The 15852-nt window shown below is 32.6% G+C and overlaps 2 protein-coding genes across 3 annotated transcripts in view; one reads left to right on the forward strand and one right to left on the reverse strand.

The window, feature by feature from the left end:
* The window catches only part of Atg16 (Autophagy-related 16), a 556547-nt gene that overhangs the window by 447236 nt on the left and 93459 nt on the right, over window positions 1-15852 (reverse strand). The gene's annotated exons all lie outside the window — the stretch shown is intronic.
* The window catches only part of neo (neyo), a 213812-nt gene that overhangs the window by 132137 nt on the left and 65823 nt on the right, over window positions 1-15852 (forward strand). For both annotated transcript variants that reach the window (XM_014417416.2, XM_014417417.2), the window contains one exon: window positions 7350-7659. In XM_014417416.2, the coding sequence (XP_014272902.1) occupies window positions 7353-7659 (307 nt within the window). In that variant the 5' untranslated portion in view covers window positions 7350-7352. The remainder of the gene's footprint in view (window positions 1-7349; window positions 7660-15852) is intronic.

Raw genomic sequence — 15852 nt, forward strand, 5'->3', positions numbered from 1 at the left:
AAAGGCTTGGGCTTGTGGTCTCATTCTGAAGCATGTGGCCAAGTCACGAGGAGCTGAACCACTTTCCTCGATATGTGAAAATAATTACATATTTTTGTGAATTATTAATAAAAAGGGGAATGAAGAAGAATAAGTATGTACTACAAATTAAATATAAAATTAGGAGTTTTCTATAAATATGTAATTTATTCACTTTTTATTTTTTTGAAAATTAAAATGCTACAACCAACACTTATCCAGTTTATTTCAAAACTTGAATTTTCCCCAACCAATCAACAATTTTAATTTTAATTTAACCTATCTATATCAGATGCTTCCATAATAGTGTTTTTATATTAATTTTCCAGAAGTTTTCAACTTCATTTCATTCATATATGAAATGATTCGTATTAACAATAACTTCCCAAAAGTATATACTGATTTTTAATTTTAAAAAAACCTCAACTATGTAAGTAACTCACGATAAGCCAAAAAACATTTCATCTACCTTACCTCAGGCATATTGCTCATTGTAATAACAATTTTTAAAATATATTTTTATTTAACAATCTTCATGATTGTTAACAACAATCATACATGAAACTTCTTAAATGCAATTAGGCTAATATAAATTATAAACTTTTTTTTTAATTTAGAACCTAAACATTATTAAAGCGCCGAAACAGAAGAATTCATCAAAATTAATTCCATTTATTTTTTTATTTAAAGTTTCTAAATCACGAGACCGTTTATTATCAGTCACTACATCTAGTGGATTCCGCAAAGAGATGAACTCTGGCGTTGAAAATAACACGTAAAAAAACCAAAAAAAAAAACCTATAGTAACAAAAAACCATGAATCGACAATGGGATAGAGATGACTCTATGATGCGGAGCCACAAAGACTTTCTCTTGATAAGTGTAACATATGCAAAGTAGACGAGATTGAAATGGGTCAGGGAGGCAAAGTGTCAATATTGGATCCAGGAAGATTGCCATGTGTGATACAAGTTCGAAGGTAACAGGCTATATTATAATGCTTTTCTATTATTAACGTTATTGATAAACTTGCCTCTACATAGGCTTAACATATAGAGGTTTACCGAATATTATTTCTTCCTACTTAGCATATCAACTGTTATCACTGAACTGACTTAACTGATCCCGTTACATAAATTAAAGTTTTAGAAGACTACCACCGTTGTCGAATACTCATCGCCGAGATCTCTGGGAAGTAGCGGACGACGCCGGCACTGAGCCAAATTGTTAACAGCCGGCTGAGACATGCCTTCTTGCCAATTTGTATTGTTGCGGTTCGGCCGTTTCTTATGTTCGTTGCTAATTTCCTCAACGGACAATGGAATCTCCTCGTGGCCTGACATTGGGATTGGAAAAGAGCGATGGGAAACGATGACCTAACCTATGTTTTCATTTCAGAAATACTATCTTTGATGAGGGTAGACAAATATTTTCAAAATAACGGACACATTTATTAACATGGTTTATTTTCAATTGATAATCAGAAAATTTGAGAATCGAAACTGTTAACTTGCAAGGTCATAAATCACATTTTCTACCGTCAAAAATAACGGAGAAGTTTTCAATCACAAATTAATAAATTGTCAAAAGCAAAGGTTTTTTTTTAATAAATAAAAATCCGACAGCTAAAACTTAAACAGTTTATTTCAAGATTTAAATTTTTTCTTAGTAAATAGGTATTACAAATCCATATTTTCAATAAAAAATTAACTTCTCTGTATGAAATGATTCGTATTAACAATAATTTTCCAAAAGTATCATTTTACAAAAATCCTCAAGTGTGTAACTTACGATAGGCCAAATAAAATGTCAACTACCTTGTCTCAGGCATATTGCTCATGTAAAAACAATTCTTAAAATATAATATATTTATTTTATTTGACACTTTTTGAAACTATAGACATTTAGAAGAGCAGAAATCATTATTTCAGTTTGCTGTAGAATTCAGGAAAATGGCCAATCTATTTAGAATAATACATCAAGTTACGAGGAAACATCGATTATAATAAATGATACTAGATGCAGTGTCTTTTTCACTAACATTCTTGGTTTTCATGAAAGAAAAAAAATATATAACGGATTCTGGAATTTCTAATAGTTTTAGTTTCTATTGATTGACTTGGGTGTAGATCAATAGAAACTACGAAACGAGTGCCAAGGGAAATTCTTAATGACTATAGGAAAAAAGGAGAAAACAATTCAGGAAACAGGATACGCATATAAGGGAGTAATAGGACATGGAAGGAAATAGTGCTCAGAGCTAACGTTGAACATTTCATAAAATGACTTCCTTTAGTGCCTGAATAAAATCAGTCTCTAAAGCCATAGTGGGAACAGAACGGGCAGTGGATATCCGCCAATACACTTGTTCTATGTTGTCCTAGAATCTGAATAGAACAGGTAGACAGAAAATAAGCTGTCACATTTTGTCGACAGTTCCTCCTCTTCATCATTAGATAGCGTAACAAAAGATATTATGTTCTTACGTAGATATAAATCAACAAGAGCCGTTTACTAGATGAACACGAGAGGACATCACCATCACGGGGTCTAAGCAGCCTCTGGTTACGGGAACAAAGAGATTGAGGCGATAAATTCTTACGTGGCTAAGCATTTCAAGTTATCTTTGTCATTGTCAGCAACTAAGGAGCAATTTATCAGACAGGTATAGACATTCATAATTAAAATTATTATGGTAAACAACAACTCATTTGTTTATGACCTTGCAACGGTAAACAAACTTTCCATTGTCCAATTAATATATACGCCATTCAGTATAAATGATTAGTACACATCTAAAAAAATCCAACATTAACAATTTTTATAAAAAAAAATTTAAAATTGATACGAAAAAATAGCGATGCAGAAATTGAAATGACTTACAATTATTTTTAAATGAGCTTATAAGAGTATTCCAATTTAAAGGCTCATTTTCTTTTTTTATTTCAATCAAAATTTAAAAACATCACTAATAGTAATTAAACAATTTTATGATGAGCTCAAGTTACCTTAATCAAAGAAGGAGATTTCTCATCAAACTCCACTTTTACTCTCCTTATATTCATGATTACTAGTTTTTGTTTGGATGAGAAAACGAGTGAGTGGAATATACTTACGTGAATTTCAGCTGATAATTTATGATATATAACTAATATAAAAAGATATACATTAGTTTGTTGCTATGTCGATATAGATTCTAGGACTTTCATATATGTAGGTAGAACATAGAATGTATCTTTTTTTGCTGAGGCATCTGGCCGTTTGAGTTAATGTAGGTGATATATTTCTGTCTAATTTTCCGTTAAATATATTTGAAACAAAAAACTATATTAGTTTTAGCCATTTTTTAAAAGTAACTATACTTCACTAATATAACTAGTTTAATAAAAATTCAATATGGGTTTGAATTTTTTTTTAGCATTCGATATAGCTCGTTTGCTGCATCACTCGAAACTCTCTATTTCTCATCGGATACACAGGGAGTTTTAAATAAAATAATATATGTTTATACAGTAGGTGATAAAAGCTCATGAGACTTTAATACTTAAGTATAAATACTTAATACTTTATAGATGAATAAAGTAATTAAAATTACACAGGATTGCAACTGTCATAGTATTAATTCTTTTTTTTACTTACAAATTTATGAAATAGCTATCTTGTAGCTGTCTTCTAAAATGAAATTTGTGATCAGCAGTATAAAGCAAATTTTTGAGAGCTGTCCCAGGGGTATTCAGGAGTTAAGTGGCAAAATCTCGTCCAAAACAAAAATTACAGTTTCTTGTATAGATTTTCGGTAAATTAAAAAAACATTTCTGCGTAGAGTTTATAATTTACAATTTATAAAGCTAATGTCACTACTTAAACTTTTTAATATTATTATTAATATGTAGATACGTTAGATATGATGGAACACAAAAGCTTTAGCAAATAAAAGCCATCACAGAACGAACGTGAAGCCATAATATACACGAAACTACCAAAAAACCTTAATTGTGTTTACTTCTGAAGTTTTAATAAATAAATTTGTTTTTATTAATAACTTTTTTTTTATATTTCATAGTTATTATTTATAATTGTTCAAGATTTATAGTGGTGTAAATAGTTGGGGGCGTCTTTTGCACGAGAGAATACCCTCCAATAATCAATTGTTAAACAAAAAAAATTATTTAGTGTTACATAAACCATGTAAGGCCCATCAGACCCATCTGATTTTGAATAAAAAAAATAATAAATAAGTAATAATACACATTACCCGACTAAGGATATGATGGTGAAAAATACATAACAATATTTAACAGAAACAAAGAAATACTGGAAGGAATCCGTTCCAGTTCTGTAAGAATAACGTTTTCTTTCGCTAACTCGTAGTAGTGTTAATGGCCCGAAGACCAGTCCTTAGCCCGCGCAATAACTGCAACAAGGAAGAGATGGAAGTGTTGGTTGTCTTTTTTAACTGTCTTTACAAAACTGTTCATCAGAGCGTTGAGGCTAACGGGTCGCTCTGTCCTCTAGCGGCTACCGGCTCGGTACCTCCCGCCTTCCAAATTTCTTTTTAACAACCTGCGAAATAGAGAATGCACCTGAAGAAGGAAACGTAAAAACGACCGAAGAGAAACGAAAAGAATAAGAGTCTATCTCCAGTTATTATCTTAGGGCATTGTTCGGTAGCAATAAAGTACGTTCAGTTTACCATCAAGTAAGGGTTACCAGAAATTACCAGAATCAATGTTTGAAGATTAAAATTTAAAAAAATACATTGGTTTAAATTGGGAGGTTCTCATTCCATAGTAATGACTGTAATTAAAATAAAATAAAATTTTATGATTAAATAAAATAATAATAATAACTTAGCGAACCCGAATGTCTCATGGCGATACCACCAATCGTTCTCTTCCTACTGTCCAATCTGTACAGTGATGTACCTCCAAACCCAAATCTAGTGAATCAGACCTAACGCAATCCTCCCATTAGCGTTTTGGTCGAGCGTTTACTCGCCAGTTCAGGTGTTTATTAATACTTCAGGGATCCGTTCGTAACTGAGTCCCAAGACCTTACAAGCCCATCTCATTCGCCGCAATGGTAAAACCTGAATTATATTTACTGAGTCCAGTCCTCTCAATGCAGCGTCGGGTAGCCTTCTGAATTCTCCGGTTAACTCCAAATATTTTACGTAATACTTTATTTTCAAAAACCTCCAGGCCCCGTTCTTCCATTAGTGTATGAAGCCACGTTTCGCAACCATAAAGTACAATGGGAAGGATAATAGTTTTGTAAATTTTAACTTTTATGTTTTTGGACAGAAGGTGCGAGCTAAGAAATTTCGAGATTTACAAAATAACAAGACTATAATAACTTATAGAAATAGGACCACAAAAAAAAAATCATTTTTAAAATAGACTGAACTTTAATTGCAGACATCTACGGTCAAAATTACTTTTATCGAATGAAGAGGAATTTTAATATCTCATCAGCTTTATGGATTGTTGTTAAATAAAACAATATAAATACAGTTAAAAGTGAACAAAAATTTCAAATACAAGTCAAGGTATGAAATAAATTTGCGGATAATTTTGGTTAAATAAATGTCAGTATTTAGAGAAACATTAAATCAATTATTATTATTTTTACATTCAAATTTAAAATTAAATAAAATAACTTTTCCAAACTGAAAACATACCGCAATTAACAATTTCAATTACAGTATAGGAATCGTGACAAATTCCATCGTCCAACCGAGAGCAGAACCCCATGCAAACTTTCATAATCAGACAGCAAGAGTAAACTTAACCTTGCTCCTAAAGTTCACCGAATTCAATCTACACAATACAATTGGCTAACATAATAGCAAAGTGAATGTATTCAGGTTGTAATACAATTAGACGAAAGTGGGATAGAGCAACAATAAAATAAACATACCTACTGCCATAAAGTCAGTTAATGCACCTCATTCATTAACATTAGCAGGTGAGTAGGGTAATAAAAAGATAATTAGTTTAGGTTTAATGATACATTATTGATACGCGTAAGAATGTGTAACACTATTTATAGGTGTATCCGGGGCATATCTTGTTCAAATCTTTGAAAATGCAAAGATAAGAATTTCTTTTTAAAGAGAATTTTAATTATGCACCCCAGTATTCTTAGTTAAGATACATATATATTTTCAAATAATTTAATATTCGATTAACTCAATTAAAAAACTATGAAGTACTGTAAGAAATTATATAGGGACCAGGCTTAATAAGAGCTGAGTGATTACAGTAGAACCCCGCATAACCGACTATTTATATAAATCGGCTGTAAAAAGTTATAATAATTGACTTTGTGACTAATAATAAACATTTAAAAATCCTTTGAAAAATTAAATTAATTCAAGCATCTTAATTTTTTATTTAATCTAGTTTAAGTAAATTTAACACCATGATATGTATATATATGTACATAATACTTAGTTTTGCATTACATTTTAATTTGTAATTAATATATGAGTCAAATTAATATTTGTGTTTTTTCTCTTGAACACTCCTCATTAACCGGCTATCGTCCTTAACAGGCGATGTCTCTGCCCCTCCCAGGGCGGGTTATAAGCATGGTTCTAATGACTAAAAAAAAACATAAAAAAGATCCGACGAAGTATCAAGTTAATACTATGATTACATTTGGCAGTAGAGATAAACGAAGAAGATCGTTTTACAATTCCTTATCTGTCATTCCAGGACTCGCATTACAGTAGTAATAAAAAAAAAAAAAAAAGACACTGAATCCTTAACTCGTAATTGGTTGACTTTCAAGATAACGGCTTGGAAGACGAGTAATGCCTAATGAAATGGCAAAGCAATATATTATTTTTAAAGGTTTTATTTACCTGCAAATCTAATACAAGTTACAACTCCTTGATGACAAAATCATTGTTAATGGCCAGTTCCAGCGATGGCATGCAACAAAACAGTTAAATGGAATTTTATAGGGAATTATAAAGGAATTATTTGTATGCTTTCCGTTATATTTTCAAGTTGTTCCCTTGGATTCTTTTGAAGAACGATATAATTGACATTAGGGTAGCTAATGATCTAATGTAATGTAAGCCAGGAGTAAAACTATAATAGAATTTTAATTATTATTATACTCTAGTACTGCGAGTCCCCTTTTCAAAGGTTAACGTAAGTGGAATATGCACTATAAAAGTGTGCGCGAATACTATACAAACATACTTCCTATGTAGGTACATACAACATACTTCCTCTTCAATTTTATGAGTTTATAAATGTAAGAATTACACTAGCCATTATTTTTTTAAAAGATTTCAAAATTCATCCTTTTTTCCGCAGGACATGGTTGAACGATTTGGAGCTGTAAGAGCAGCAGGTCTGTTGGTGTTGTTTCTGGCGGTATCCTGTAAAGGACAGGACATCACGTCGGCAGGAGAAGTTTTGGCCGAGTGCGACCCGGAGCTCCTGGGCTTCGAGCTGGTCACCGGATACGTTTTCACTGCCCCTGATGATCTGCTTGACTCAATACCCGGAACATTGATGCTCACAGACTGCCTTGAAGCTTGTCATGCCAACGAGTCCTGTCACTCCGTCAACTACGAGACGGGTCTCTGCGTCTTATTCGCATCCAATGCGGACAACTATCCAGGTATTGTGTCATTCCTTAAACTACATTATAAACATTTGTTATCATTAGAGATGGGATTTTCGTTCAGTAAAAAACCCTTAATGTGCATAATTTTATAGTAAAAAACCAAAAATGAGTAAAAGCTTTATAACGTTATTTACATTAATCATAAGGAAAGCTTATCTCACCTTGTTTAAAAAAAATAGCGGGTTATTGTTACCACAGCTGTGCAAATATCTACAAAAACTAAACTGAATAACAACCTTTCATTGTCCATAGTTAAAAAGTTAAGTGGAAGCTATCTTATAATGAAAACTGGAAAACACAATTTTAAACTTTTTAATACTAATTTTGTAAAATTAACCAACATACTACTTAGAAACGAGTATTTAAAATATTAAACTTTATTATTAAACTCCAAACATAGGATTTGACAATTTAGAGTTGTGTAACTGTTTATTATGTAGATATTTTAATTTTTTTTTTCATAATTACACCAGGAACAAAATAACTACAGACCTCAATGTAAATTTGATTTTCATATCTTTAATAAAAATCGAAGCTCAATTTTGCTATGCCGAGAGAAAAATTATGATTTTTATTCAAACTTAGAGATTTCAGTTCGTCTCCTTTTCCCTCAAATCGCGGCAATTACTGATCCTAACTAGAAAGAAATAATGGACCTCGAATTATTTTATCAGAAATAAAAACCAACACGTGATCTTGTACTTCTGAAACTTTCATCCTTGTCATATAAATTTAAATAAATATTAATTATAAGTTTCCTGACACTATTTTTTTTATTATTTCATGATTCACTTGCATATTTCTTTACCTCAAAAATGCTATTTCGTGCAGAAAATCTTCAAAATGTACAAATTAGTGCAGTAACACCAACATGTGCAACACAAAACTATTATCAAGAGAACTATTTATTCTAGTCAAGAGGTTTGGCAGTTTTTAAAGCTATGGATCAAAAAATGCAACAGCACAAATATCCAGTTCCAAGTAAATTTAATAATAAACATTTAAGCTATTTGTGTCAATGGTACAGGACTTGACGCGCTTATCAGAATGGAGACAAACTTTCTATTAAATCACAAGTTCGAAAATTATGTCACATAATAACGTTTTCCGAGACAATTTACGCCAAGTAGGTTGCAATAACGACCTCGCTCATTGATATGAGACACACATATGCACATTTCTTTATATATTTACATTCTAGGGAAAAAAAGTACGCAAAAACATTTCAGGAGCGCATCCTCAATAAAAAAAAACCTATACGTGATGTTACACTTCCGAAATTACTATCTTTATCAGATTATATTGATATCAGATTTAGTTTGAGGGCTTAAAATAATTTGAATGTACTTTAAAAAAAAACTCTTGCTCATTCGAAAATTTCAATTAGAAATTTTAAGAAACTCATTTAGTCAAAATTAATAGAGTCGATTTGACAACATATTTATGTTTTTGCTACATCCAAAACTGAACCGGTGTACTTGTATATTTCTGAGCAAGTTTTGCTAGCATTTTCGTTGCTCATAAAATAAATTTCACAGTTAATTTATATTTTCGATGCATATCAATTGAACACTTTATATATTGAATTAATCTCTGAGGCATTGCGAAAATAATAGAAAAACAACGTTAATATGCATTAAAAATATCCCAAAATTCATAGATACCGACAACATACTCATCTTCATATAACGAAATTTTCAGAGGCTTCCATGTTGTACATAAAAATTAATAATGTAATATTAAAGTATTACAGAAATAATTTATATCAATTATAATATAGACTACAGACAATGAATGGAATAAAATTGTAATAAATAGAACTGAACATTACTAAGGCTTCCCTATAGCTGATACTGAACTAAATAAAACCTGTTTAAACAAGTTTCCAATGCCGAGCATGGATTGAGCTCCATCAATATTACACTATGAAGTGGATCGTTCGATTTAATTTATTGTTTAATATTTTTTTTCTGCACCAAGTTATAGAAATTCATATATCCTAATTGTTTAAATATTGTTCATACAATCGTTCGTCTGTTTACATGCCTTCAGAAATTTCTTAACAATGTTCATTAGCCTTAATAACAATGAGTTCCATTCAGTAATTTAATATCACTCTCTCTTTTTTTCTTTTTTTTTTTTTTTTAATCCAACTACCTAATGACTAGAGACAATGAAATAAGACATTGGAGTAAATTACCGAAACATCAAACTACTAGCCAAATAATCAGTTACTGTTAGTAATCCCGTTAGAAGACCTGGGTGGACTACTAATCCTCCCAGACAAATCTGCAGATCCGGGCACGGCAGAATATGGAAACAAGGAGCACTAGAGAGATAAGGCACGTAGGCAGGGACGTACTTCATACACGGACTGCACCAACCATGTCAGCATTGTCCGGGCGTATCATGTATTGGCGGTGGAATATGGATGAGGGGGAGACAGTCTCCAGACAGTGCGGGGTGCATGTCTGACGAGGGAGTACGGTACCGACGTCGTTCAAGGAAAGTACGCGACGGATCGTGAACGAACTGATCTGCACGGCCGTTCAACTGCTTAAGTGGTGTGTAAAGTTTAGGCAACTTTGCAACATGGATATAACAACTTTTTTTTTCACTACTGTTGGTTAGATTCAAATATGATTTTGAAGAACGTCATCAAGGCTTATTAAAGAGTTAGCAACAGGGTTGATGGGTAGAGCGATATTTTAAATAAATCTTAAGCAATGCAACCAAACCCAAAAAATCGATGTATCAAAAATAAATAATAAAACTCAGCAATGGTCAAATACGAAATAAATGTACTTCCATACACCGGAATTTAAACATTTCTTGCGATTTTTCTGTTAAAATAAATAGGTCGGTACCACTAAAATTCATGAAAGGGTGTAATACTACGTGAGGAAATTCTGTTAATAGACCAACGGTTGAGCAAGGGAGTGATTTGATCATCGCAATCGACAGCCATATTTTTCCCAAATTAAGGGTACCTAATTTATGAGGATGGGTGGATCCTGGAAAGATTTGACTTACGGCATCAGTAACAGAATAAATAATATAAAGAGGTTAGTTTTAGAAAATTTTTAGAAATCATGGCGAATTTCAGGGAATACACCTCTGACTAGTGAATTCAGTCAAAATTGCAGGAAAAGTTTTTAATTTTGTCCTCTCCCAATCAGTTGTCACAGAAATATATAAAGCTCTAACACGAAAAAAAGTCGCTACTACATTTTATTAAAAAAAAAATTGAAATTATGACTAGATTTGAAAATCGATTTTTCCCGCCCTCCATAGGGAGGTAGTTTATACATATATATATAATATCGACTGCTGTTATTTTTTAAATTTATTTGATCTATTTCACTTCTTAATGCAGTTAATCTTTAAATTATTTTCAATGAGCGCCACCTGTACAATTCTAAATATATGTTAATAATAAATGCAAACTAAGACGAAATATGAAATATTAAAAATAATTCTTAAATCACATATATTATAAAGCACAATGAAGAATCCATTAAGTTAAATTTTACTAAGAAAAATTCATTTCCTGACTAGTTTATTCCAGGTCTGCAAAAGCAATTCATATCTAAAATAGCTTTTCGACGAACATTAGAGAGAAAGAAAAAAGTCCATCAATTCCAGAAAACATTTACATACATTAGAGATAATTCTTCTCCAGACGAGGCTCATGAAGGTGAAGAAACGCAAAAGAGGATAATACGGATAAGTGGTTTAATGGTGGATGGTGGAAGCAGGTGCGGTCGCAGAACAGGTCGATGGACCAAAATCCTCACCGCAACCACCGCGGCAATCTAGGGGGTACATCTACCTTTACATCTACCGCACTTTTTTACTTAAAAGTCCATCATTCCACGACGAGGTGTATAAGGAAATAGCGAAAACCGGGGGTGGGGAATATCAATGCGAGTGTAGGTTATACAGAAGCGTAGGGGTTGAACAAAGAGGTTAAAAGAGAACTTTTAATTATGGTTAAAAAAGAAAATGTAAAAATGAGGGATTGAAGTAAAAACGTCTAAAAGTACAGTTTTTATTTTATTTCTTTTTACTAACTATAATAAACAATGAGAATGGAATATAATAAATTAGTGAAATCCTCAAGTAATAACTGACTAAATCAGTTAGAGACTTGAAGGTAGATCAAAAACGAACTAACAACAAAAACGGACCAAGGGAGTAGAATGTATTGGATAATTTTTATTTACTACGTATATATATATTTTGGAGATAAAATATTAACATCATAGAAGAACAAAAGGAGTGGATGGGTTACTATTTGTTGTGCCATGGCTGCCACTCACGTTAGAGGTCAAAGATGGATCAGGCGTATGATTTTTACATTTTTAAATAATGACCCATTGGGACTACAGGTGCCCTTCATAGCTCAGAATAAAGCTAGATAAATACTCCTCAAGTTCATTTCTTATGGGTATTTTATGGAATGAGATATTTGACCAAATCAAAGGATTTTAACTTTTTGATAAAAAATAGTCCATATTAAAAGAAATACGTCTCTGGTACTACAAGACGTATTGCGTCGACTCGGGGCTCAAATTGCGATAAATTTAATGTAGTTTAAATAAGCTAACTATAATATTTCTGTCGGAAGAATAATTTGGAAGATATTGATCGGATATTTAATATGCGAAACTTTCGGTGTTTTTTCACTTTCATAGGTCTTTTGAAGTAGCAAATTCAGTTTTTGACTACTGGCTCAGATTTAAACAACATAACAGAAATTAGAACAACTTGACCTTAGTCAAGCACAGTCCCTTTATTATATCTAAATTAAATGAACTACATAGAGACCGACCTTACTCTACAATAGCTCTGACTATCGGAAGGATTAATGATCACTATAAAGCTAAGACGACTCCTATATTCTTCTCATATAAGGCTGGCGCGGTAGATCATAAAATAATGGAACAGTAGTCGTTCCATGATTTACGGATTAGATACAAGGAGCACCCGCAAGCTGATCTTCGAATTAACAATTTGACCATGCCTCCATCTTGTGTTTCATTCCCACGACGGATACATGTGCATTTGCTGTAATGAACGGGAAAAGGCAATCCCGATTCAATCCTCCAAGCAGATTGCTTCGCTAGTTCATCAAGGATCTCGGTTGTTCAGTGGAATCAGTACAATAATTATTATTACGACTTGGAAAATAAACGTGTGGTAAATTATATTCACTCGCTGAACGTCTATTAAAATCTAAGTTTCCTTCCCATAAATAAAAAAGATTTAATACCAGAAAACAATCTGAGTAATAATGTTCCAATTATAGCTGACCATACCGCTACTTTTTTTTATTGTAGTAACAACTCACTTATCCAAATGAGGCTGAGTACTAAAACCCGTTAAGAATGATCCTATTCACACCGGGGAACGGAAGCTGCTTTTCCATAATTTATATCATGATAAAAAATTAAATAATTTGCATAACTATTCAGGATTAACGTTCGGGAAAATATTTAAATAAATGTCGCTTTCGAATTTGTTTAAACTAAATTAAAAACTTAAATTTCCCAATTAAACAGAATAACGAACCGAAATCAGCGGAATCAGAAACCCGATATCTCAGGAAACGGTAACCCACCAAGACAAGGCCCGTTAGACCGTGAATAGATAATGAGGAACCTAGTCTCTTAAAGCTAGCAGTAGATCCCACTTAATTATAATTAATAACCGGCAGTGTAAATTTAATTACATAATTAAAATTTATGATATTGACTTAAACCTCTATTATCAGAAAATAAAAAAAATATGAGCTTAACAACAATTTTTAAAATTCAGTATGGAACTGTTTGATAGGTTTTGTTAAAAAGTTAGTAAAAAAAAAAAAAGTTCAGTTGTTGAAATTTTAAGTTACCAAGACATGGACCTTCAAGACCAGAAAACAGAAATCAATCATGATCCACCTTAATGTTGCTTAAGTCAAATGGAAATATTGACTGTGTAAAGCAGTTCCTATTACAAGCAACGGCTTGCTAAATATTTTCTATTTAATGTGCAATGAAATTTGCAGAAATAATATCCCCATCATCCTGCCCTAACACAAGCTGACCTCCAACCCTCTTCCTCTCCGGAGGACACCACTGGACACACAATGCCAGGACAACCCCACGACGAGTCCCGTTCTCCGGCTGGCTAGCGGCCAGCCCGACCTAGATACTGCCCATGTCCCGAAGAAAGTCCTCCGCTCTTTGTACATGTCCTCAATGTCCTCATCTCGCCTTTCCTACATGTCCTTTCCCCTTGCGGAAGCCCAATGAACACTTCCATAAAGAGGAACATTGCGTGTAATCTTTCATAGAAGGGAGAACTCTGAGGAGATGTGCTACTCGCACTTGCTCGCCCAAAGGGGTCTATTCTGACAGCAAGGTCTATTTTCGTAAGCGATCTCTCTTTGTCGACTTCAACTAGGACCATCACTATCACTGCCAAGTCCAGTATCAGAAAGTTCTTCATTAAACTTCAACGCGTTTTGCCAGATACAGAGAAAAGCATGAACTGAAAAAAAACTTTCGCTTCATACAACTAAACCCACTTCCAAGGAGAAAAAAACAGAAACCTGATTCAATCTGAAATAGAATTAAAAGAATTCAAGAAAATTATAAAATTATTAAATACCATACGAGTACATATTTATGAGGATCAATAGTGATATGAATCAATTTAAAAAAAATAAAATCTATATTAACTCAATACAGGCCATCTGACAAAGACATAATAAAGGACACTGAAATTCGTCTAGTAACATCAGAGCATATCAGAAATACTATTCGGAATCATAATTATAATAACACGTAAAATAGTCGAATAAGAAAACCAAACAGAAGAAAGATATGGAAGTATCAAAGATTTTGTTTGACGGTGCAAAGTCAGAACAAGTGAACCCGATAAAATCAACAGACCAGAAGTACCACTTTATAGAATTCATTTTTTTCGATTTTCTCGAAAACGACTAACGATTTTGATTTAAGTTGGCATGGCAAAGTACAATTAAATAGCCAATAGTCTTTTCCTCAATGCAATACCCTGACAGGGCTTAAATGAGTATTTTAAAAAACAAATCTTCCTCTAAAGTACCTTTGACTTCGCTTATTAAACAGAAGACCTGTAGTAATTTGGGAAATAATAAAAAAAATAGACCGTTGAAAGAATCATTTTGAGCAACTAGGAGCCAAATCTACAATGCTTTAGTAGACAAATACGTAGACTCATTTTACCACTTTAAAATCAAATTTAGTTATAATTAGTAGCAATAACAGTTGAGATTCACCTTCGGCCTAAGAGCCAATGCACAATATGTTAGTGTAGAACCGTGAGGCAGGTCCGTGACTACAAGGATCATCAATCACAACAAAGATGAAGAAGGATCTCAATCCAACACAGGCTATATGACAGGTCACCGTAACGGGTGCCTCGGACCGGTCCAAGGCGTACCCCTATCGACGCAAGAGTCACATCTCTTCATCTACACGGCCTATAATATTACAAGTCGTCACGACAGGGAAACAGGCGCCCAGCAGAACCTAAGAACAATGGGAACAAGTCAATAATTTAGGGATGGAAACGGGTCCAGTTGTTTCTTTCATCATTTCTACAACATGGTGACTTCAGCTAAGAACTATAACAAAATATTACTAATTATTTATTTGCTTTCAAAAAATTAATAGTGATATAGCAACTCTACAAAAGGGCAAATAGGTTTGAAACCGTTCTCCAATTCAAAATGGAACGCTACATTTTAAGGAATTAAAGCGTTGAAGCCAAAATCATTACATATCAAAACATAACTTTTACATAATATCCATTTAGTTGGTTATTATCTGCCAGTGTAAGCATATAATAACTCAAATTGAAAGTAATTCCAACGAGATGTACTTCGAAGATAATATAGGAGTAATAGTGCCGATATAACACATAACAACCTTTAGAGAACAATTATTGTTATTAACAACAATTGCATTTTAAAAATTCGATTTGCGAAAGCATCAGTAATGGAGTGTCCTGAATAAAACAAAAAATAAATCTCATAATTTTTAACATTTCGAGTGTTAGTCAACTTTTGCTCCCTAAGCCTAAGATAGTATAAATGTATATATTCATTTGCAATATATTTATCTTAATTACTTCATGAATTAGTAATAGGATCCG

The sequence above is a fragment of the Halyomorpha halys genome, unplaced genomic scaffold, assembly GCF_000696795.3.
Source record: "Halyomorpha halys isolate HHAL.00 unplaced genomic scaffold, Hhal_1.1 Scaffold157.1, whole genome shotgun sequence".
Lineage (NCBI taxonomy): Eukaryota > Metazoa > Arthropoda > Insecta > Hemiptera > Pentatomidae > Halyomorpha > Halyomorpha halys.